A 24,173-nucleotide genomic window follows, 5' to 3' on the forward strand; every position below is an offset into this window, starting at 1 on the left:
AGGAGCCTGGTGGGCTAGAGTCCATAGGGTCATAAAGAGTCAGACATGACTGAGCGTGCACGCACACACTACACACACATATTACCCTCTTAGCACATTTTTAGGTGTATGTTTCAGTGTAGTTGACGAAGGCACATGGTTGTACAGCACATCTCTAGAACGCAATGATCTTCTTGAGCTGGAACTTTATGTCCCTTGATAGTCACTCCCCATTTCCTTTTCCCATCAATGGTTTATAGTCTTTTCTTTTTCACATGTAAGCTATTAGAGCCTCTCATGCCTTGTTTTCCTATGTACAGCTGGTTGTGGTGACAGTTTCAGCGCCTTGAGCTCCAAAAAATATTTTTTTGAAATCGTCCCAAAAAATGTGCCTCCCAGAATAACTGTTTTGGAGGGAAAAATCAGTAGTTTGAATCTTATGAAATTGCCTTTTTATTTTTTCTTTCACAAAGAATGATGGAATATTGTTAATTTCATAGAATTTAACCTAGTGTTTAATGGGATGTCTGAGCCATCTACGTTTGTGAAAAAGTCCCTGTTTTGCAGTCACACTTTGAATGTCTGAGTGTGTGTGTATACATATATACATGCATGTGTATATATATGCACTGCCTTTTCATTGATAAGCATGATGCTTTGATGTGCTGCTGTTCGTTAACGTTTTGCATACATTTTAGAAGTATTTGCGTGTGTTTTTGCCCATGTCTGCATGTCTTGATGGTGTAGAAATTGTAACATATTTGTGAGCTCTGTGTCTTAAAAGAAAAGACACTTCTCAAGCCCACTTAGAATCCTTAACAGAAGCTGGATGTGAAGCAGGTTAATGTATGACAGGAGAGGTTAGAGAGGTTACAAAGCATGACGGATGGGTCCCAGAGAAAGAAGCCTGAGCTTACCTGGTGTGGTACACCCATTACACCATCTGAGACTGGATTTTATCATCTGTGGCTGGTGTGGAATAACCAGTCCTAGAGGCACACGACAGCCTAGAGCTCTGTTCAGTGATGTGCAGGTCAATCCCTGTGCAGGGTTTGGGTGGGTTGCATTACTAGTGGTGCCTACTATTGCTTCAATACCTGGCCAAACAGGGAGGGAGCATATTAATTGGGCTGTAGGTCTTGTTGCATGTCACAGAGACCTACAGTGACAACACCTCAAGCAAGCCAGGCCTGAAATTCCCCCCCACATAGCAGAGGCAGACCTTCTAAGGGTGATGGGGCGACTCTTTGCTGTGGCGTCATCCAGAAGCCAGGGTTCCTTTTGTCTTACTGCTTAACTGTACCTAGAGCATTGTTTTCATATGAATGATCAGGAGAGCTCACCGGCAGGTGCAGTTCCAGTAGAAATATGGAGGTGTGGAGGGCGAATCCCTCTGCACTGAGCGTACAGTCTGGAAGTTGACTGAATCTCTTCTGCTTCCACTGCATAGGCCAGAAATGAGTCCAACGTAGCTGCAAGAGAGGCAGGAATGGACTCAACCAAGCAGTGGGGTTGCTGTTACTGCAGAGGAAAGGAGGTTGGGCATGTTGGGGAACAACCAACTGTCCCATAGAGGAGGCTTTACCCTTGTCAGCCAGTGCAGGGCAGTTCCCCCTCCTTTCTGCCAAGAGCTTGTGTGTCTAATGTTCCTGCATGTTTAGCATAGGATGCTGTCTTTAGTTTTTAAGACTTGTTGGGTTATTGCATCTTGTTGCTCCACTTCTAAGGATGTCTTGGAAAGAGTCAGGTTCTTCTCCTTCTTTTTTTTTTTGATTAATTTATTTTAATTGGAGAATAATTACTTTACAATATTGTGGTTTTTGCCATACACCGACATGAGTCAGCCATGGGTTCTTTTCTCACATCCTCTTCTCATTCTGAAAGTCTGCCTTAGTGGTTTCAGAGTTTGAATAGATGTGGAATTCTGGTACCCATAGTATCTTCGGTGGAAAATCTCAGAAAATATTGATATTAAACTTTAAATTTTGGTGTCTATGCAAGAGCGGGTACCGTACTATAGTCTACATAAAGTGCATATAAAATTTTGAACATGTGAAGTATCTGTGTTCAAAACACAGGAACTTTGGATTTGAGCTAATTTTATTGGGTGACACACACACACGTACACAGAGCACACTTTGCTTTTCATGTTCCATTGTGAATTGTGAAAAGGCTATTTGATGTCGTGGTTCTGCTTGTGAAACACAGTTGTTCTTCCTGTGGGAGCATTTTGGAGACCTGCTACCATTCTTTTTCACATGAGACCTGCCTCGGCTTAATTTGAAGGCACTATCGGGTCGTGTCTAAGGGGCCCTGGATCATATCCACTGTCCTGCTGTGGGGGGTGGGATGAGATGACATGAGGGAGAAAGACCCCTTCTTCCACCTCCTGCTCCTCCCCAAAGGTCCACAGCACTGGACCCCACAGCCTCTGTTCCCTTTAGCAGCCTGTCTTATCTTTCATTTTATTACTCAATGTTGAGTTTTTAACAACATGATTAGAAGACCATCTGTGTCACAGTTGTCTGAGTCACTTCCTGGGTTATATCCATACCTGCTGAATCTCAAAGTCTGAAGGTGGTTCGGTTCAGTTCAGTCGCTCAGTGGTGTCCAACTCTTTGCAACTCCGTGGGCTGCAGCATGCCAGGCCTCCTTGTCCATTGCCAACTTCCGGAGTCTACTCAAACTCATGTCCATTGAGTCAGTGATGCCATCCAACCATCTCATCCTCCATTGTCCCCTTCTCCTCCTACCTTCAATCTTTCCCAGCATCAGGGTCTTTTCCAATGAGTCAGTTATTTGCATCAGGTGGCCAGAGTATTGGAGTTGGGGCCCTGTATTAATCCCTGTATAGGACCTGCTATAACCAAGTACCACAGACTGGGTGGCTTCAACAAAAGAAATGGATTGTCTCACAGTCCTGGAGCCTCGAAGTCTGAGGTCAGGGTGTCAGCAGGTTTGGTGTTCTCTTGCGTCCTCTGTCTGTACCTGTCTATGTCCAAATTCCTCCTTCTTATAAAGACAGTGGTCATAGTGGCTTAGTGCCCACCTGAACACCTCCTTTTATTTTAATTACCTCGGTAAAGCCCTTATGTCCCAATATAGCGAAATTCTGAGGCCCTGGGCTATATGACTTCAACATAGGAACCTGGGGGAATAGAATTCAGCCCATGACAGGCCCTGAATCTGTGGTTTAAACAAAGTTCCCAGGTGATGCTTAGACTCAATTTGAGAATAACACTGTTAATGGCATAGGATAAAAATAATTAGGTGATTTTTTTTTACTTGGGACATGGAAGCGGGGGCTGTTTTGTTTCTGCTGTTCCTTTAGAGAATAAATGATCAAGGAAGGCAGGATGTGGGCACTCAGGAGCCCAGCCCACACGCCCATTAGAGGAGGGAGCCTGCGCTTCCTTGGTGATCCAGATCTGAATGACACAGTCTGTCAGGATCCAGACTGGAACACACAGCTGCCGAGGCTTTTCCTTCTGGCTCCTGACGGGTCCCATTATAGATCAACAAACTCAGGGCTTGTCCCTGCCACTCACAGGCAGGGCTCACTGCTGACTTGAGCTTGGAGACGGAGAAATAAAAAGCAGGGTACCTGGAAGCCGTGGGCTAGGGAATTCTTCAAAGATTCTTTCACTTTCGACAGAATAATTAATTTTTAAAAAATTTTATTTAGAATTAGACTCTGGGGTGTCTCCATCCGTGACTGAAACGCAAACAGATTGCATTCAAGATGAAGGTAAAGAAGATGTTACCAGGGAGCGCGTGGTGCCCAGATGTGCTGTTTCACGTTAGTCTTAGAGCTGGAACATGTTGTTAATGAAGGAGAAGCTGATTTTCAACCACCCACTGTCATGGACGATTGTAAACTAAAGTTGAAAAATGATGGAAATGGCAATTTGGGGAGACATCAAGTGTTCAATGTGTGAACGTTGTCTATCCGTTATCTGCAGGCTTCGGTTTCTATTCTAACTGTGGTAAAGCTGCATTGTCCCTTTTCTGTTAAGAATCTGTTCATCATTAGTATAATACTAGTCCTAAAGGATTATTTGGAGTAAGGTTTCTCAGCAGCGGGACTGCTGACATTTTCTGGATAATTCTTTGTCGTGAGGCTTGTCCTGGGAATTGTAGGATGTTTAGCAGCATCCTTGTCCAATCAGTAGTCCCCAGCCTGTTTGGCACCAGAGACCGGGTTTCATGGAAGACAGTTTTTCCATGGGGAGGTGGGGGGGCTGGTTTGGGGATGATTCAAGTTTGTTACATTTATGGTGCACTTTATTTCTTTTATTGTATCAGCTCCACCTCAGATCATCTGGCTTTAGATCCTGGAGGTTGGGGACCCCTGTGTTACCCACCTGCTTCTGTCCCCCACCCCCAAGTTGTGACAACTAAAAATGTCTCTAGACTTCACCAAATGTCCCTCATTCAGCAAAAATGCCCCCACCTTGGAAACCTCATATTTCAAGGAAAATACCCTCCTCTTTCCATTTCTTTTCTTTTTCTATCTCTGAATCTATGCTAGCTTAAGACATGAAAAGAGGAGTTTCAGATGTTTCTGAATGTGAGCTCTGTGTTCCTGTAAAAACTTGAGCTCTTCAAAATAAGAGGGATTATTAAAAAAAAAAATTAGTGTTGGGGTAATAGGTCTATAGTTAAATTATATGTATGTAACTTATACCCCCAAAACATAAAAACAAAATAAAATCCTACTAAAATTACATAGCACTATATATTTCCAACAATAAGTGTCACAGAAAACATAGGGCTTTATCCTTGGGGCGGAGGTGAAAAGTGAATATAACTTGAATGGATTGGAGGGAAAATTGAAACTCCTGAACTATGGATACAGGACAACAGTTATAAAATCGTGATGTTCAGCAGCAGCACGCAGTAGACCCTTGGGCTGAGCTCGTGGTCAGGCGGTTCCACAGGAAGCGCCGGGAAACCAGCGGGGCTTGCCAGCAAGTGTGAGGTGTGCATTTGTGCTGGAGGCGCTGCATCCAGCCGCTGTTACATGCTCCTGTGAAATACTAGTCAGGTGAATTTTCTCAGTCGTATCTGACTCTTTCACAACCCCATGGACTGTATTCCACCAGGCTCCTCTGTCCATGGAATTTTCCAGGCAAGAGTACTGGAGTGGGTTGCCATTTCCTCCTCCAGGGCATCTTCTCAACCCAGGGATGGAACCTGCATCCCCTGCACTGGCAGGCAGATTTCTTTACTGCTGAGCCACCAAGGAAGCTGTCCTGTGAAATATTAAGGGCTAGGAAAAAATGGCCTTTGCACGCGTGTGACTTTTCCGTTGATCCCTGTCATTGTACACCGTCAGTTAGAAATTTGCTTTGTGGAAGTTCATATTGCAGCCGAAGAGATGGTACTTGGAAGGGCTTTGTGATTCGCATCAGCAGTGGCCGTTGCTTGTGGTAAGGAAGATGTTGAAAACTGACCAAGTGGCTTATGTTGAAGTTAAAATAATTAGAATTCAGGGGCCCTGGCCTCCCCTGAAATTTAATTTGATGACTTGAGAGTAAGTCCTCAGTGAATAATTACTAATAAAGCACACCTCCCCTTCAGGCCATGGTTGGAGGGTATCTGTGGAACCCAGCTGGCCACAAATGTAGGCCAGGTTTCTACTGCTGCTGTCTCTCTCATTCGGAGTTTGATTAAGCGTGGCCCAGGCCTCCAGCCTCCCCTAGGCCTTCATACGTGTGTCGTGTGTTTATTCTTCCAGGAGGAACAAGCACTTGGTTGAGTTCTAGGCAAACATTTTATAGAGAAGATCTGAGACTCAAAAGTCCATCGTTTCTTTCCTTATCCTGAAAGTACCTGTGGTCAGTGTTGGATTTTGTTTTTACCAAGGGCACAGTCAAGAAACCCAATAGATGGTGTTTCCTGGTTGCATTTCCTGTGAGATATATTGGGAGGAGGCTGTAGGGAGACAGTCCCGACTGCCAGGCCTCACTCAGCACTGCTTGCTCTTCGGACCCGTGGAGCTGCATTTACAGCCACCCCGGGACCACAGAGTCAGACACTACTGAGCGACTGAGCGCGTGGTACATGGTACTGGTCAGAGGAGCCTTGAGATCCCCACATGCCTCTGAGGATACCCGGAACAAAACATTCTGAAATGGAAAGTAAGATCTCGAAGAACTGGAGGGCGTGCGTGACGACACTGAGATTTGAGTCTTAACGGGAGACTTCCCTGGTGGTCCAGCGGTTAAGACTTTGCCTTCCATTGCAGGCGGTGTGCCTTCCATCCCTGGTCAGAGAACTAAGAATCCCATGGTACCTCTGGACCAAAAACCAAACCATAAAACAGAAGCAGTATGGTAACAAATTCCATGAAGACTTGGGAAAAAAAAAAGTATTAGCACAACATTGTAAAGCAACTATACTTCCATTAGGGGGAAAAAAAGAAAGATCCTCTCTTAATACAAGCCTGTCCAAGACTTAGTACAAGCATAGCCCCCTTCTCTTTACTTCCTCTGTTCCATGCTAATTTCCAGCCCTTTCCTAGTAACAGCGCACGAGCCACAGTTTTCACTCCAGACTTGCTGTTGCACCAAGTCCTCACGCAGACACCGCTTTGTTTTCCCAGGGTGCACACTCTTCTTCTACGAGGGCGACGGCAGGTCCGGGATAGACCACAACAGCGTCCCCAAGCACGCCGTCTGGGTGGAGAACAGCATTGTACAGGCAGTTCCTGAGCACCCCAAGAAGGACTTCGTCTTCTGCCTCAGCAATTCCCTGGGCGATGCCTTCCTCTTCCAGGTGCGTGGCTCCTCCTTTGCAGAGCGCTTCAGATCACTTATCAGATACCTTCCTCTACTGCCTGAGTATTTCATCCTGTTTTCTGTTGAGTGGGGGTGGTGGTGGGGGAGTCCTAGCTTTTGCACATCATAGAAACATAAGTGCTGTGATTGTTGTTCAGTTGCTCAGTCGTGTCCAACTCTTTGCCACCCCATGGACCGCAGCACGCCAGGCCTCCCTGTCCTTCTCTATCTCCCAGAGTTTGCTCATGTCCATTGAGTCGCCGTAATGAATGACAAAATAAACATCTCTGTTGAGTTCCAGGAATGATTGAACTCACCTAGAGGTCTCCTCCGTGAAGCCCGAGGGAGGGGTGTAGATTGAAGGATTTTTGACTGAAATCTTGATATAATTTGTGTAGCACTTTAGAGCAAGGATCATGAATTCCTTAATTTAGACCTGATTTGTGCTGTCAAAATTTTTTATCATAATATGTTCTCTTCTAATATTATTCATAAAGTAAAATCATGACATCCTGGAAATAGTCTCTTCCCAACCAGTTTCTCTTCCTCATCTTTTCAGAACCTTGTACTTAAAGTTATCGAATTCTGACTGTTAATTGTATTAAAAAATACTAACCTATGTATCACTTCAGGGTTAACATTTGCTTTTATAGGGAATCCTTTGAATTAGGTAAGTTGTGATACACTTTTTGGGGTGTTAGTGCGTTAGGTAAGATTTCTCCATTTTATAATTTAGGAATAATATAGGAAGTCCTCAAGCCTTTATCCCATGTTTCCTACATGCTATGCATAGTGATATGGAGAATACCAAGAAGATTTTAACATAGTCTCTATGCTTGAAAGTGTTCACATATAATATGGGAGGCAGACACTGGAATACATGGAACTTTATGATGTGGTAAACCTTGACCGTGAATGTTAAAGGAAGAACAGGGATTAATTGAGTGAAATTGATGGTGAGGGTATGCCATGTGAAGAGAGAGTTGAAATAAAGGCATGGAAGAGAGTAATAGGTTATTTCACCTGTGGCCCACCAGGCTCCTCTGTCCATGGAATTTTCTAGGCGAGAATACTGGAGTCGGTCGCCACTTTCTACTCCAGGGATTTTCCTGACCCCGGGATGGAAACCCCGCTGGTCTCTTGGGTCTGTGTTCATGACACATTTGTCTGCATTTCTTTTGGTGTGTGCCCAGGCGTGGCGGTGCTGGGTCACAGGATATGTGCACGCAGTCAGATGTGCTAGGCACTGCCAGTCTCCAAAATGAATGAAATAGTCCTCCTCGCATCAGCAGCCCGGGAGAACTCCAGTTCTTGCTCATCCTTGTCCACAAGTGTGATTGTCAGATCTTTGTCTTTTCTTTTTTTAAGCTATCAGCATGAAGTTGAGCACCTTTTTCTGGGTCTAATGACCATTCCAGTATCACCTTCTGTGAAGTCTTTAAGTCTCTCGCCTACTTCTCCACTGAGGTGTCCATCTCCTCATGATGATTCACAGCAGTTTGTTATGTGTTTTGTACATCATCTCTTCGTTAATTACATGCATTCACATGTCGTGTTTGCTCCCTGTGGCTTGCTTTCTACTCTCTGAAAGGTATTCTTTGTTAAACCAAACTTTAATTTTAATGTAGTCTCATTTCTCAAGGTGGAAGGGAACGAGTGGGTAGTTCTTTATGTATCCTATTGAAAAATCTCCATGCTTTGTCTCATGAACATATTCTTCTGTATAACTTATAAACCATTGTGTTTCTGAATCTGCAATAGCTTTGTGTTAATTAATTGGATATCTTGCAAATGATAAAATGCTCAACTACTCTCATGATAACAACAGTAAACAAACATTTTACTGAACCCTTACTGTATGCCACCACACTGAACACGTTTTACAATGTGAGTCCACTCAAGTCTTATAGTGGTATCCATCTTTTAACCAGTTGGTATGGATTGTGTACCCCCTCTGTGGAAGCTAAGGCTACAAATGCTGATAATTGGATGCCAGTTCACAGTAACTGAGTGGTGGGGCTGGATTCAAACCAAGCCTCTTGTTTCCCAAAGCCCCTTATTGTCTAAGCATATTACTTATCCCATTACTATTACTTTTTATGCTCACAAGAACATGGGCGAGAGTCAGTGATTATGGTAAAAAGTGACTTTTTCTCTTTCTTATAATTAAGCCACTTACTTGGAATATTTGAAAGTTGTAACTTGATTTTGGCCATCCTTGCCTCACTGTACAAGTTAGATGATAACTTGGTTGATTTCAGGATGTTCTTTTTTACCTACACACTTCTCATGTGAATTCCCTTTGAAAGGACTTTCCTGGCCGTAAAATTGCTATTAGAATCTGAATACTCAATAGGTCACATTGAATAAAATTCTTTTGTGGCAGCATAGGACCTTATTCATGAAAACCACTGTGTCCTCTTGTTTTGGCGAAATTTTTATGCTGCTTACGTGGGACAGAGCACAAAACGAACCTTTTCAGAGGAAATTACTGCTCTTTGGGATCTATGAGGGCATTTTCCACCTTCTACTTATTGTAATCCACATGACCCTGGAGGGGCTGAATTTGAAAGGAACCTGTGTGTGCAGGGGGTGAGGCGAAAGCGAGGGAGAGCGAGCATGATTATGGAAATAATTTGTAGGTTATTTCAGCCCCGGGGCTCAATTCAGTGCACACAGTTTCCAGAGCCCGTATGCTGCTGATCTGATGCTGTTATTCAGATTTGCTGCCCATGGAAAAGAGATTCGTGTTACCAGCAGAAGTAGAAGAGGGGTTTTGTGTCCAAGACGGGGGTGGGAATGGACATGAACGTTAGAGAGTTTATATATGAAAAGTGCTATGCTGTTTACGAAGGGGAAGCTAGAGCTTCTGCATTTCAACTATTAATATTTTTATTAGTGTTCTCCCCTCCAACTGGAAGCCAGAATCAGCGACATCACCTACAAAGCACGGTTTCCTCTCGGCCCTTTCTTCATCCATTACTGTCTTGGTGGCTTTTACGGTAACATATCCTAATATTAGTTTTCAATTTCTATATTCAGTGCCTTGGGAGCATAGTTAGTAGAGTAAGAATGATGCCTGACTGGGTAGAAAATCTTTTAGAATTATGTATCTGAAGGAGTGGTCCAGTGGTTAAGAATCTGCCTTCCAATGCAGGAGTGCTCATTGGCTTGGTTGTGTCAGACTCTTTGTGACCCCGTGAACTGTAACCCTCCAGGCTCCTCTGTCCACAGGATTTCCCTGGCAAGAATACTGGAGTGGGTTGCCATTTCCTTTTCCAGGGGATCTTCCCGATGTAGGGGGCGTGGGTCCAATCGCTTATGGGGAACTAAGATCCCATGTGCCGAGGGGCAGCTAAGCCCATGCGCCACAGTTGGAGAAGCCCATGCTCTGGGATGAAGACCCAGCGTAGTCAAAAGCAAACAGACAAAAAACAAATGAACAAAAAAGAAGTGTAGGAAATATTGTCTCTAAGGGGTCATTGCCTTTCCATAGAAAGTTTCTTGTCATTTATAGTGTCTCTTGTATAGCTATGCACATATATATATATATATTTTTTTTTGATCCCAAACTCCTAACCTATAAAGCATGCACAGTTTTAAAAGACTTTTTTTAAAAATAGTATTTACACCTTTATGTTGAATTGGGTATTAGATGTGGTAATGCAAGTCAAGTGTCTGATAGGTAGCAAATGCTCACTAAATGTTATAGTTAGCATTTTAACTAGAAGAAAAAGAGACTAGTTCCCCGTGCTTCTCTTAAATAAGTATCTTTATAGAAGTTGAGTGTGGCTTCTCTGAGGAGAGACTAAAGCTTTGAGTTTGATAAGCTTCTGAGGAATAATTACCTTCAAGTGCCCCACGTGACTCTGTATATCAGACTTAGTGAAGATCAGTGTCTTATGCCCTGGACAAGGACAGCCGAGTTAGAAAATGATCTGGAAATCACCTTTTACCAGGAGCATCAAGTGGACTGGTTAGAAAAGCCTGTAGAAGGGACTTCGTATTTGGACTTGAATAGATTAGCATCAAGCCTCCTTCTCAAGGCTGGTACCATTCCTACAAGGCTCCTGACAGCTGGTCAGTCTGGCCAGTCTGGATGGCTACCATCCCTGGGAATCGCCCATTTACTTGGTTAGTTGGCTCCACGTTCTAGAAAGTTCTTCATCGTGTTGCGATGATACATTCTTTCTGGTGACATTTGCCATTTCTGTTTGCTTCCATATTTTCCCCCAGAGTTTCAAGTAAGCCTTTCATGCTTATTCTTCCTGATAACCGTCTAACTACTTGAAAACCACTCTCATTTCCCTGCGCCATGTCTCCTATTTAGGTCTCCCTACCCGAGGTTTCCAAGCCAGGCTCCCAGTGGTCCTGCTCCTTTCCTGAACGTTCTCCTCATAACTGTGACCCAGGACCCCACACTCTGTCCTTGTGAGGCCTGCCCTGTGCCTCCTGCATTTCAGTCCCTGCTCTCTCATTTCTTCCATGATGCTGGTGTCAATTCCTTAAATTATTAGAAACCACAACAAACCGTTGACTCATACCCAGCTTGTGGTCTATTTAACCCTCAGTGTCAAGATCCTTGTCATCTTATTTTAATAGATTTCTGAAAACTCCAAGTTGCAGAACTTCAACTTAGCTCTTCAAAATTTTATCTTTGTGGTTTTTGTCCTTCTAATGAAATCATCTAGGATGCTAATTTGATCTTCTGTGGTGTTTATATCCTTCTTAACTTTGAGTTAAAATATGCAGATATGACAGTCTCCAAGTTTGGTCTTCGTTAAGTGTTGGCTTGGTTTCTAGCCAAGTCCTGTTTTCCCACCACGGTAGATCATTTTCCTACCTCTAGCCAGCCACTTTAGGAATATTTCCCTTTGGTTTGGGCATAGGTTCGTTGTGACGAAGGGTCACTTCTAGCACGTGTGGATCCCCATGCCAATTTTTTTAATCTCTGTGAAGGATTGGACTCAACCCAGATGAGCTTGTCAGTACTATTCTGGTGGCTCAATGTCATGCAATCTGGTGAAAAGAAATAGCAAGTATGACCTGTGAGCCATAGACTCATGTCCATAGACTCTTATTAATGCCCCATTTGGGATAGAGGATCATAGAGCTCCCTGAAGGGGTGCCTGCTGAACCTGCCCATTTTATGCCCCAGGGGGGCCCTTTTCAAAGCATGAGGACCCATTGGCCCAGCTCTAAGGAGAGGATTCTTGGAGAGTATGGGTGTTGAGGTGCATAATAAGTGCACAGGCTGGCCACTGTTTACAGCGCCTGCCCTGCTGTTAGTGTGTTCAGAGGTTTCTCCACGTTTTGTTAACAGCACAGTGGAGAGGTACAGTTGTGACTGAGCTTGAGTGTGGTCTAGTATACTATTATGTATCGTCCAAGGAATATGTTACTGACCCTGTTCTGCTTCCTTTTTACAATATTTTAAATTTGTATTAAGTTCATACAAACAGATAATTTTATTTATTTGAAATATAGTTAATTTACAATGTTGCATTTGTTTTGAGTGCCAGCAAAGTGACTCAGGTCTACATATGTATATATATGTATTATTTTTTAGATTCTTTTCCATTATAGTTTATTACAAGATATTGACTACAGTTTTCTGTCCTACACAGTAGGACCTGTTGTTTATCTGATATAGATGGTTTGTGTATATAATAGTCTGTATCCCAAACTCCTAATTTATTCTCCTGCTCCACCCTGCCTTTCCCCTTTGATAACCATGAGTTTGTTTTCTTTGTGGATCTGTTTCTCTTCTGAATGCATAGTTTGGAAGAATTCAGTTAACCTTATAAGACCTACAGTGAAGTTCTCTTCTTATCCTTCCTTCCATGAAAATTCAGAATTCAATCAGTAGTCCCTGTTACGCTCTTTTGACATCCCCATGCTGTATGACCATATAAATGGTATTAGCTGCTGAGCCAAATAGTGTACTGTCATTTTATTTATTTTTTTGCTTGTAGTTAATGACTATCTTTTTTTTTTATGCTTAATTTGCTTATTTTTTAGTTACTTCACTGTATTTTTAAAATTCTCCAATTTATTGGGTAGTTGATGAGTACTAGGGCTTTCCCTGGAGTCTGCCCTCCTCTAGCACTTGGTGCTTTTGCTCCAGTCTTGTCTTTCAGGCTCCATGTGTTACAGTCACCATGTGAACTCTCCCGTGGGCTTCGGTGTCTGCCTTTCATGCTGGAGGCTTTCATCACGTATCTGGTGATCCTTAGTTGTCTGATCACACTTAAATACGAGGTACCAAAGAAGTACTTGGGTCTCATTGGTGCATGTTGATACCTACTGGAGGCTTCTGCAGCATGAACAAATGGGGAGGCTTTTGGTGAAGGGGGCCCCAGTTGACAATATTTGTTGGTCTTTCCTGCGGGTTACTCAGTTGGCCAGAGATGGATCCTGCCGTGGCCATTCACTGTGTCAGGTTTACAGGTATTCCTTTGTTTTGCAGTAAATAATTCCTTCGTCTTTTGGGGTCTGGTTTTCTGGGGCTGGAAGCCTTTCTTCTTTAAAGAGTTCACCTTGAGTGGGAGGGTTGCCCAGTTACATGACTTTCCTCCAGTAGATGAGATGAGCCCCAGGTTACAATTATGGGGTAATATCTATAATTTTCTTTATAAGTGTTAATAATGATAGTTTAATGAACCCTTATATAATAAAACTCTAAAATGTGTTAAACAGAAAAATCAATGAGAAAAAAGACTTTTTAGGAACTCACACAGGAACTTCATTCCCAATTAGCCTCTTAAAAATACGTAACTTTATTCTTTTTCCTTTTTGTTCTTTCAAAGTGGAAAAAGTTCAACCTACTTTACAATTTTTCCTGCACTCCTATACACTCAAATGATGTGAAATGTTAGTTTCCTAGACCTGGCATATATTCTCTAGTCCTCTTGTTTAGAGTGAATTTCCCTTTTCCTGCCACTCACGTAAACCATTGATTATCTGAAATCAAGTATCCTCCATTCAGTTGGATAATTGAAGCTGGATCTATTTAAATACATAATGAAGCCCTGAGCTTCATCTTAACTCTGTGCTCAAACGGGGCTCTTATGCAAAATGCATTTTTTTGTTGATTACATTCCTCCTTTGGCAAGAACTCTACTATTTCCTTCACTGAACTTTATACAGTATTTATAGCATCCCCAGCAGGCAAAGGAAAAAGCACACGATTCCCTCTCTCTACCTGTCTGCTGCTGTTTGTTTAATGAGAGGTGATGGGTGTGGAAGAAGTTGAGAGGGTACCACCTGGGGGTCTCCTTCCTGCCTCTGATGGAGGGCTCTCAAGTGGACCTGGTGTTCCTGATTAAGCTTGCCTGGTTCAAGAAGGTGATGCAGGGTGAGCAGCTTTGAAAAGCTTTTTCTAGCATGTCAGAGTTTAGATCCTGGCGTGGCCACACTGCAAAACATTGTATCAAGTGAGTGGTTTGCTGTGATCAAGTCAGAAATGTTCAGCCTGTAATATGGCCAGAAACCGTTTCGTCTCTACTTTACTTGCTGTTGACAGCAGTCAGCGTGGTCTGTACACACCCTCTCTTCCACACGTAGCCTTGTGTATGCCACTGCCAAGGGACAGACTCTGCTGAAAAGCTCATTGAGTGATTGTCCTTCTTAGAAATTGATTTGTTCTAATGATGGAGAATGGCAGAGACCAGTGTTTTATTTAGACAAGACAGCAGGAACAAAATTTCTCTCTAATGGCGCTGCCTTCCATCTCTGACAGCTTTCAAAAGTGGTTGGTGGCTTGAGCGTTTTTAATAGTTAAAAGGGCTGCTTGTTAAATTTTTCGTAAAGCTGTGATCGCATTTTCTGAACATCTTTCTCTAGATTATGAGACTTGGTAGGTTTTTCCCCTTTCTTTTTATTTTGTCTTTTTTAGAAAAGTTGTGATAGAATATACAGAACATACCAACCGTTTCCAAGTGCCCAGTTCAGCAGCATTAGGTAATTCAGTGTTTTGCAACCGTTACCACCATCCATTTCCAGAACTCGTTTCATCTTGCAGAACTGAAACTCTGTACCCGCCGAACTCTCCATACCCCACTTTCCTGAACCTCTGGCAACCACCATCTTCTTTCTTTTAAATAAATTAATTTCAGGATAGCTGCTTTGTCAGAATTAAATATACACCTTTCAAAGGATGTTTGGCTTCATCAATTGGTATCAGTTTCCTTCATTTCCACCTCTTAACTGGGAGGCAAACATAAACTCTCTGACTTGAGAATGGAGTGTGTTGCCCTTGATGGAGAATCTCACATGTGGAAGGAAGATGGGATTCTCTTTTCATTAAGTGAAGAGAGTGAAAAACTGTTGTTCTGCAGAACCTATCAGCCTCCGGCTCCTCTTGGAGTATATTATACAGACTCTTAAAAAAAGCATTGGAATTGACATATATACACTACTGATACTATGTAAAGGATAGGTAACTAACGAGAACCTGCCATGTAGCTCAGGGCACCCTGCTCAGTGCTCTGTCGTGACCTAAATGTGAAGGAAATCCAAAAAAGAGGGGATATATAGCTGAGTCACTTTGCTGCACGGTGGAAACTAATACAACATTGTAAAGCAACTGAACTCCAATAAGAAATTAAAAAATATATATATAAAAAGCATCACTTATTTCAAAATGAATTTTTTACTTTGCTAGTATATCAGTCAGGACAGCTTAGGTTATGCTGCAGTAAGGAGCAACCCTCACATCTCTTAACATAACTTTTCATTCCTGCCATGTGTCTGATAAGACATGGCCTATGACGCTGTTCTCATCCGAGGCACTTAGGCACCCAGGTGGACAGAAGCTGCGTCTTGTTCCTCCAGGACTTCCAGGACTGTAGGCCAAGGGACCAGAATAGGGTGAAGCAGGCTTTTGTTTACTAGTAACACGTTTATTAGGAACATTGCTTCTGTTGCCGAAACTCAGCCTCTGCTCACTGTTGCCAAATAGAAGCATGGAAAACAGTTTTGGGTGAAGTACAAGAGGAGCTTTTATTGCTTTGCGAGGCAAAGGGGGCCACAGGGGGCTAACTGCCTCGAGACTGTGTGACTCACCCTGGGGGTGGATAGTGAGGAGGAGTTTTATAGTGTTCAAGGACCAGGGTGTGATTAGCTCGCGGACGCTTCTCAGATTGGTTGATATCAAGGTGAAGTTTCAAGCGTCATCAGTCCTTTGGCTTCAGCCAGTCTTGTGTTTGTGTTTTTGTGTCCCAGTTTTCATCTGGAGGGGGGGGTCTGCTTCCTGTAAAAACAACTTAGGAATGTGTGTCAGGCCTTTATCTAGATATTTCAGGGAACTGGGAGTTCGGGTGATTCTGTCCTGTGGCAGAATTTTAGTCTAAATTGTTACCAGTTTTCCCAGCTCAACAGTTATCCTTTGTTTCTACATTTTCATCTTTCCCAATCATTAACTCTTGAGTCAGCATTTTACTTCAGAAGACAAGGGTTCGGGTCTATTTCTGTGTCTCCGTTACAGTGCTGAGTCACTTCCATCGTGTCCATCTCCTTGTGACCCTAGGGATTCTCCAGGCAAGAATACTGGAGTGAGTTGCCATGCCCTCCTCCAGGGGATCTTCCCCACCCAGGGATCGAACCTGCATCTCTTAAGCCTCCTGCATTAGCAGGCAGATTCCTTACCACTGGTGCCACCTGGGAAGCCCCTGCGCCTCCATCGCTGCTTTGCAAATAGATTCGTCAGTACCATCTTTCTAGATTCCATACACATGCGGTAATATGCAGTCGTTGTCTTTCTCTTTCTGACTGACTTCACTCTGGAGAGGGTGGGACGAGTTGAGGGAGTTGCGTGGAAACATACATATTATCGTATGTAAAATATGCAGTCCGTGGAAATTTGCTGTGTGACACAGGGAGCTCAGCCCAGCGCTCTGTGGCCACCTAGAGAGGTGGGATGGGGTGGGAGCGGGGAGAGGAGTTCAGGAGGGAGGGGACGTGTGTGTACCTGTGGCTGATTCATGCTGATGTATGGCAGAGGCCAGCACAATATTGTAAAGCGATTACCCACTACAAAAAAGAACAAAAAGACGAGGGCACAGGGGCTTGTACTTGTTTCACTTGTACTCAGATCCATTGACCGCAGCCAAGTGACCTGACCACACCTAACTTCAAAGCCAACAGGAAAATTCCATCCCCCCATGTCCCTAAGGGGAGCTCAAAATAAGTGGGCAACACCAAAGACCCCACAGCTAGGCTTTTAGAGCAATTGGTGAGAGCTGAAGGGGTCTGGGGTGGTGTATGTAGCATGTTAAAATTTAAAAAAAAAACAAACAAAAATAAGATGGAAAGAGATCAGGGTTTATGATAAATGACTGTGTCATCCCTGCTTTGACCAGGCTTTAGTTCCTTCATCTGTAAAATCATCCCACGGACCCCCTTCTTGATGAATATAGTAATTTAAAAAGTAAGGTTTGTAACTGGATTTAGCAGAGTTTGTATCAGGAATTTTAAGCTCTTTCTAACTATTCCTTGGGTATTATGTCAGGGCTGTAGATATTTGCTTTTCTTCCTCGGGGGTGGGAGAAGGGAGGCAGAGATGTATGAAGATGGTCCTGGGGGAATAGATGCTGACCTTTCAAAGAGCACTGATGCACCAGCTGTTTTCACTGGAGACAACGTCCTCTCCTCCTTAGTGACACGTGGTACCTCTGCATGGATTCCATCTGAAAGAGCCCCACAGTATCCTTTTCACATGGGTTAAAACACCAGCTCCCTTCACATCTGAAAGCTCCTTGTTTCCACTGAGCTGTGCGTACAAAGGGGAAAAGCATATTTTGGCTCAAGGGACTAGCTGTTCGTCAGATGCTCCCAGGCACTTTGGAGGACAAAGAAGGTGATGCTGGAAAAGGTCATGCTGTTGGGAACCTCCATTACAACCCTCCAGCGACACTTTTTCCTGAAAAATAAGAGTCTAAAGTATAACATTTTTAGAATAGTTATAGAGAAGTTGGACTTCAATATTAGGGTGATATATCTGGGAAGGATCTTTTAAAAACTCTCTGTTAAAGTATAATGTACACACAGAAAAGTACTCTTTTTGATGATGTTTCTTGGGCATACCCGTGACATACACTCATGTAACTGGCACCCAGATCAAGAAGCAGAATATGGCCAGCACTCGAGAGACACCCTGTGCTTCCTTCAAGATGCTACCTCCCCTCCGCCCCGTAATCCCCATCAAACGACTCTTCTGACTTCTAACAGTGTACATTTGTTTTCCTGCGTTTGTACTTTACATAAATAGAGTCTTTAAACTCTTTCGTGTTTGGCTTCTTCTCCTCAGTCTTACGTGGGGCTCCCCTGGTGGCTCAGATGGTAAAGAATCCGCCTGCAATGCAGGAGACCTGGGTTTGATCCCTGGGTTGGGAGGATCCCCTGGAGGAGGGCATGGCAGCCCACCCCAGTGTTCTTGCCTGGGGAATCCCCTGGATAGAGGCGCCTGGTGGGCTACGCCCATGGGGTCGAAAAGGTCTGGACAGGACTGAGCGACTAAGCACACAGCACGTGTGAAGCGTCTCCCGTGTTGTAGTGTGCAGTCACCGGTCTTTCGTTCCCGTTGCTGTGTCATGTGTCACTACGCGATCATCCATGTTTTTCATTCATTCTCCTGTTGACAGGTGTTGGGATACTTTTTAGTTTTGTCCATTGCAAACTGTACTGCTGTAAACCTTTCAGGACATACGTTTTGGTGAACACAGGAATGCATTTCTCTTGAGAACATACCCACGGGTGCATTTTGGGGGTCACAAGGTGTGCAGACCTTCTCCTTTAGGAGGTAGCGCCAAATAGTTTTCCACGCCAGTGACACCAGTTTAGCATCCGCAGCTTGTAAGAATATTCTGATTGCTCCATATCTTCGCCAATACTTGGTATTTTCTTTGTGGAAATTTTTCTTTTCGAAAAGCATCCTTACTTGATTGTTTTCCCATCTGAACTGATTCCTTCTCTAGTAAGATTTTTTAAAAGGGTGGGGGTAGGGGGGATAACTGCACCTGGCAAATTACCCACTGAGGTTGAGAAACCCAGAGACAGCAAACATTTCAGTTGCACTAGGCATGAGGAAGCGTGGTGGTTTTATATGTGGGAGGATCTTAAACTCTGTTTTTCTGGAATAACTTTAAAGTGATAGATCAAGACAAAATGGAAGGTAATTGCTTTCCAAGAGGAGATTAAAGATTAAAAATTTCCAGCTGAGTCTTTAACTCTTAAAGAATTAAAGGGGGGAGTGGGAAGTAAAATGGATAAAGGTAGTCAGTTACACGCTTCCAATTATAAGCTGATTAAGTCCTAGGTATGTAATAAAAAGATGAGTCTCATATACACACATTGCATTTTTCCCTTTCTCTACCTACAAGTATTTACCTTTGACTTCCAGTATCTTTATCTCTTCTTCTTTTCCCACCGAGATGAGTCCATCTGCTTTATCAGGTGCTGTTTCTTTAGGAGAATGTCTAGCTTATTGAAGTCTTCCTTAGATACAGGCAAGTGTTTTGTTGTAAACGTAACAACGGCCAGATTGCCTAGGTTAGCCCGGTGTGTGGTGTCTCTGCTGGCAGACACTGTAATATCTGATGCTGTTTCATTTGTGGGATATGAAACTGATGAGATTCAGAAATAACATAAACCCTAGTGGTGGTACCTTCACTTAAATTTCAGTTATGTGGGTGGAGTCCTGTTGTAGAATATATTTTCACACCATGGCTCAAATGAGTGAGAAAAGTAAGAAGATGCATCAGAGAGAAAACAAAAAAGTAACAATGTTTTGTGATTGAAAAATGATGCTGTCAGCCAGTTTAATATTGAAGTAGCCAAAGAGATCCTCTGTTCAGGCTGAAGCATGGTTGGGTCTGAGCTAACTTCTGAGCATTTACTAAGCTTCTCTAAGGAGATGCTCATTGATTGCATTCCTAGAGAATTAATCATAGCCTATGATGACACATGAGCTGTCCCCCCAGCTTTTGCCTTTCAGAGCACCCGGAGTTACAGCAAGCCCACTTTGAAGTCATCTGCTCATTGGTGGGTGTCTCCCTCCAATGTTAATTGTCTTTAAAGCCCCTTGACCTGGTCATTCTAAGTGGCTGGAGTTCTCCTGGGTGGTCGCTATTTCTAGATTCTCCCCTGTGTTCCTGAGTTGGTAATACTTCTAGCTCCTGGATCTCCATCCCAGCCCTAGTTGTGTTATGGCTGCTTGGCTTAGGCAGGGCACCTGAGGACTGGGGTCACAGCAGGTCACTGGGGGCAGGGTTATCGCATTTTCCTTGGCCGTAATATCCCTTGGCTTCACTGTCACCTCTGACCTGACCTGTCCCCTCTGAAAACTGACCTTTGCTTCATAGCAACTGTCAATAAGAAAACAAGCTCTCTGAAACACCTACTAAAAACCTTAATTTATCTACTTATAAAAATAATTATATAGTGGAACTATATGTCACTTTGTTCTGTATTTTCCCAGTCTCCTGTAAATGTGTTATCATACTTTCATTATTTAAAAAAATTAGAAGTTAAAAAAGAAACCCAAACTAAGCTATCTGTATAGAACTGTCCACAGACTCAATGGGCATGAATCTGAATAAATTTCAGGAGACAGTGGAAGACAGAGGAGCCTGGCATGCTGCGATCTGTGGGGTCACAAAGAGGCGGACACGACTTAGTGACTAAACGATAGTGGCAGATAGAATTGGCACATACGCCAGTGTTTTGGTTTGGCCTGCTGTCACAAACTACCCGAGACTGGGTGACTTCATAAACATTCTGAAGGCTGGAAGTGTGAGATGAGGGTGGGAACATGGTTGGGGTCTGATCGGGCACGTTCCCTGATTCATAGATGGCAGTCTATGGAGCTATCAAGCTAGCTAGCTCTTTGGCTTCTTTTTATAAGGGCACCAATCCCCTGTATGAAGCCTCCACTCCCACGACCTCATGACCTCCTAATACCATCACACTTGGAGAAGGAAGTGGCAATCCACTCCAGTATTCTTGCCTGGAAAATTCAATGACAGGCTTCAGTCCATGGGGTCGCAAGGAGTCAGATAAGACTGAGCACACAGTACCATCACACTGGGGGTTAGGTTTTCAATGTTTGAATCTGGGGCAGGGGGCTGGATACAACGATTCAATCTGTTGCAACAACTGAGCTCAAGAAGTACATGAGTGAGCTGACATGGCGGCCTCATTCCCAACAGCCCCTGGGAGCGAGGTCTGGGTGGAGTGGTGTCTGACTGAGACGCCCTCGTTTTATCTGCTCTCTGAACAAGGCGGTCAGAAAGGTTAGCCTTCCCCACGGGGTGTGTAGACCCGTCTGTTTGACCCCCAGCCAGGGCTTGCCTGGAAATGCACACTGGTTCTTCTCTGCTGACCTCTGTGGTGCCCGTTTCTTCTCGGGCCCCACCCTGCCCCTCACAGACCACCAGCCAGACGGAGCTGGAGAACTGGATCACCGCCATCCACTCTGCTTGCGCGGCTGCTGTGGCAAGACACCACCACAAAGAGGACACGCTCCGGCTGCTGAAGTCGGAGATCAAAAAACTGGAACAGAAGATTGACATGGACGAGAAGATGAAGAAAATGGGCGAGATGCAGCTGTCTTCCGTCACGGATTCAAAGAAGAAGAAAACTATATTAGATCAGGTAATTGTTCTCCCGTGTACAGACGTGGGCCAATCCTCAGGTCTTGAAAGGGGTGTTTCTGCTGCCTTGGAACCGAGAAATATCCTTGGTTATCTCCTCCTTGTCAGCCTGTCACCCAGGCTGCTAGATTCTTTATTTTGACTGTCAGTTCTTCTCACCAGTTGTTCACAGTTGATTGTTATGAGCTGAAGGGAACAGTATTACATTGGAGGAAAAACAGAAATCTAATAGAGGAGCCCTCCTGCTCCCACCAGTGGCAAGCTGTTCTTGGGGATCTGGGTAATTGGCATGTCTGCGATTTCATTCCCCGTGGTATCAGGTTGACTTGGTGCCCAGCTGTGATGGGTCTAACTTCATCCCTGACTCCTCAATAAAGTTAAATTTCTATATTTAGTAAAGGTAGAGTGTGCTTTAAAAATATGTGTATAATTGCTGTATATGCAGGTAAGTGTATTTCATGCTAAAAAGGAAAGATTTAGTGAGATAACAGAGGACATTTTGCCTTCTATTCAGTTGTTTTAAAGTCTGTGATAGAGACTTCCCTGGGGGTCCAGACGTTAAGACTCTGCCCTTCCAATGCAGAGGGCACTGGTTCAATCCCTGTCAGGGAACTAAGATCCCACATGCCATGTGGTATTGCCAAAAAGAAAGAAAAAAAAAAAATTAAAGTCAGTGATAGCCATTTAGCAACATTTTGAAACTTTGCCTAGTATGTAGGAAGTAAGTATGTGAATAAACGCTATTTAAATAATTGATCAGCATATGATCTTCTGAATTCCTCTCTGTCTCTTCTTTCCCTCTCTATTCTGTTCTATATATTTTTTAACCAGAGGTGAAATTCACATAACACAAACTTAACCACATTAAAGTGTACAATTCAGCGGCATTGAGTATATGTATAATGTTGAGTAACCATTATCTCTGTCTAGTCCCAAATACCATCTACCTCAAAAGGAAACTCCGTATCTTTTAAGCTGTTGCTCCTCTCTGCCCCTGGCATTCTGTCTCTGGGTTTGCCAGTTTCGGATGTTTTGTATAAATGGAGTAGCATAATATGTGACCTTCTGTGTCAATGTCTTTGAGTTAGTGTAATGTCTTACCAACTGGTCCACGTTGTGGTATGCACACTCCGTTCCTTTTATGGCTGAATATTACTCCATCGTGTGTTTATACCACAATTTGTTTACCCATTCATCTTTTGATAGATATTTGGGCTAACCACTGATTAATATCCACATCACAGCCAAGATCCCTGAGCCTTCACAATACACCTGTTCCAGCTCTTACTCTTGCATTACTTTGTTCGACTGTCACATCAGCCGCAGGAGGTGGGTATTATTTTGCCACTTGGAAAAATGTGGAAACATCTTGGATCCATTTGGTGGTTGAAACTATGTGTTCCAGAATGTGGATCTTCACCATTAGTATTTTCCACGGTCCCATCCTGTACATTCAACCGCCCACCTGCTCCCAAAACTCTCGGCCTATTTGTCTCTGATTTTGAAATCACTTTGCTTTTCTTCTTCTCTATCTTCCTCTGAAAAACCACCCCTAGGTAAGTCATATAATTCTCCAGGGCTGGAATTCCTCTGCGTTTTTAACTTCTCCCTCAGGTTTGTGGTTCTGAGCCTGGAGCTGATGGTCTGTCATGGTTGCAAACATGAAATCTATGATGGAAGGGAGCAGAGCAACTAAGGCTGTATGTTCTGTGTATCATACTGAATGTAGGACTATAGATTGCAGAAAAACATGTAAGCTATGGAAACAGCAAAATGGGACTTGTTATTACCTAAGAAATTTAGGATACCTGTCGTTTGCCTTTTAGGATTAAAATTAATACCTTTGCAACATGTGGATTTGTAACATTTATGTGGGATAAAATTGTTAACATTTGCCTTCTCTTTTTCTTCTTTCATTTTTTCCGTGTTTTCACCACTCTAGATCTTTGTCTGGGAGCAGAATCTTGAGCAGTTCCAAATGGACCTGTTTCGGTACCGCTGTTACCTTGCCAGCCTCCAAGGCGGGGAGCTGCCCAACCCTAAAAGGTTACTTGCCTTTGCAAGCCGACCAACCAAAGTGGCAATGGGCCGCCTTGGAATTTTTTCCGTGTCATCTTTTCATGCCCTGGTGAGTAGAAGCTAATGTGTTTTTGATAAATATCCATCTTGACTATTAATCCTGAGCACGACTTGACAAGGATCTCTGAAGTGGTTTTCCAGTTTTACTGCTCTGTGTGGCTTTGATACGTCCTCTCTCAGCCATGGATGCAAATCTTCATTTGAATCTCTTTTGACATTTGTTACTTCAGCTGGTCTTGATGGGCCCTAAATTACTGTGCAAGAAAATATGAAAGGTATTACCTCAAGAGCTCTTCACATGGGGTACTGGTGGGTAACTCATGTCATTTTTGGGTGGTGTCATGCTTTCAACCCCAATATATATTTTTTCTGTTATTCTTGTGGATATGATAAGTGGAGAGCTTGTTCTCTCACACACAAATGTGTTTCTCTCTCAGTTTCTCACATGAAGACACATACACCATATATTGAACAGATTTCTTTAAAAATCTTCCTTTTCACTTTTTCATCATAGTTTTGAAAGTGAAAGTGTTAGTCGCCAGTCATGTCTGACTCTTTTTGACCCCATGGGCTCACCAGACTCCTCTGTCCATGGAATTCTCCAGGCAAGAATACTGGAGTGGGTTGCCATGCCCTCCTCCAGGGGATCTTCCCAACCCAGGGATTGAACCCCGGTCTTCTA

General features: G+C 43.4%; 1 protein-coding gene across 8 annotated transcripts in view; it reads left to right on the forward strand.

Annotated features, from left to right (window-relative positions):
- The window catches only part of TIAM1 (TIAM Rac1 associated GEF 1), a 464,589-nt gene that overhangs the window by 322,752 nt on the left and 117,664 nt on the right, over positions 1-24,173 (forward strand). For all 8 annotated transcript variants that reach the window (XM_070367203.1, XM_070367213.1, XM_070367198.1 and 5 more), the window contains 3 exons: positions 6,587-6,759; positions 21,189-21,413; positions 23,355-23,540. In XM_070367203.1, the coding sequence (XP_070223304.1) occupies positions 6,587-6,759; positions 21,189-21,413; positions 23,355-23,540 (584 nt within the window). The remainder of the gene's footprint in view (positions 1-6,586; positions 6,760-21,188; positions 21,414-23,354; positions 23,541-24,173) is intronic.

This window comes from Bos mutus, chromosome 1, assembly GCF_027580195.1.
Source record: "Bos mutus isolate GX-2022 chromosome 1, NWIPB_WYAK_1.1, whole genome shotgun sequence".
NCBI lineage: Eukaryota > Metazoa > Chordata > Mammalia > Artiodactyla > Bovidae > Bos > Bos mutus.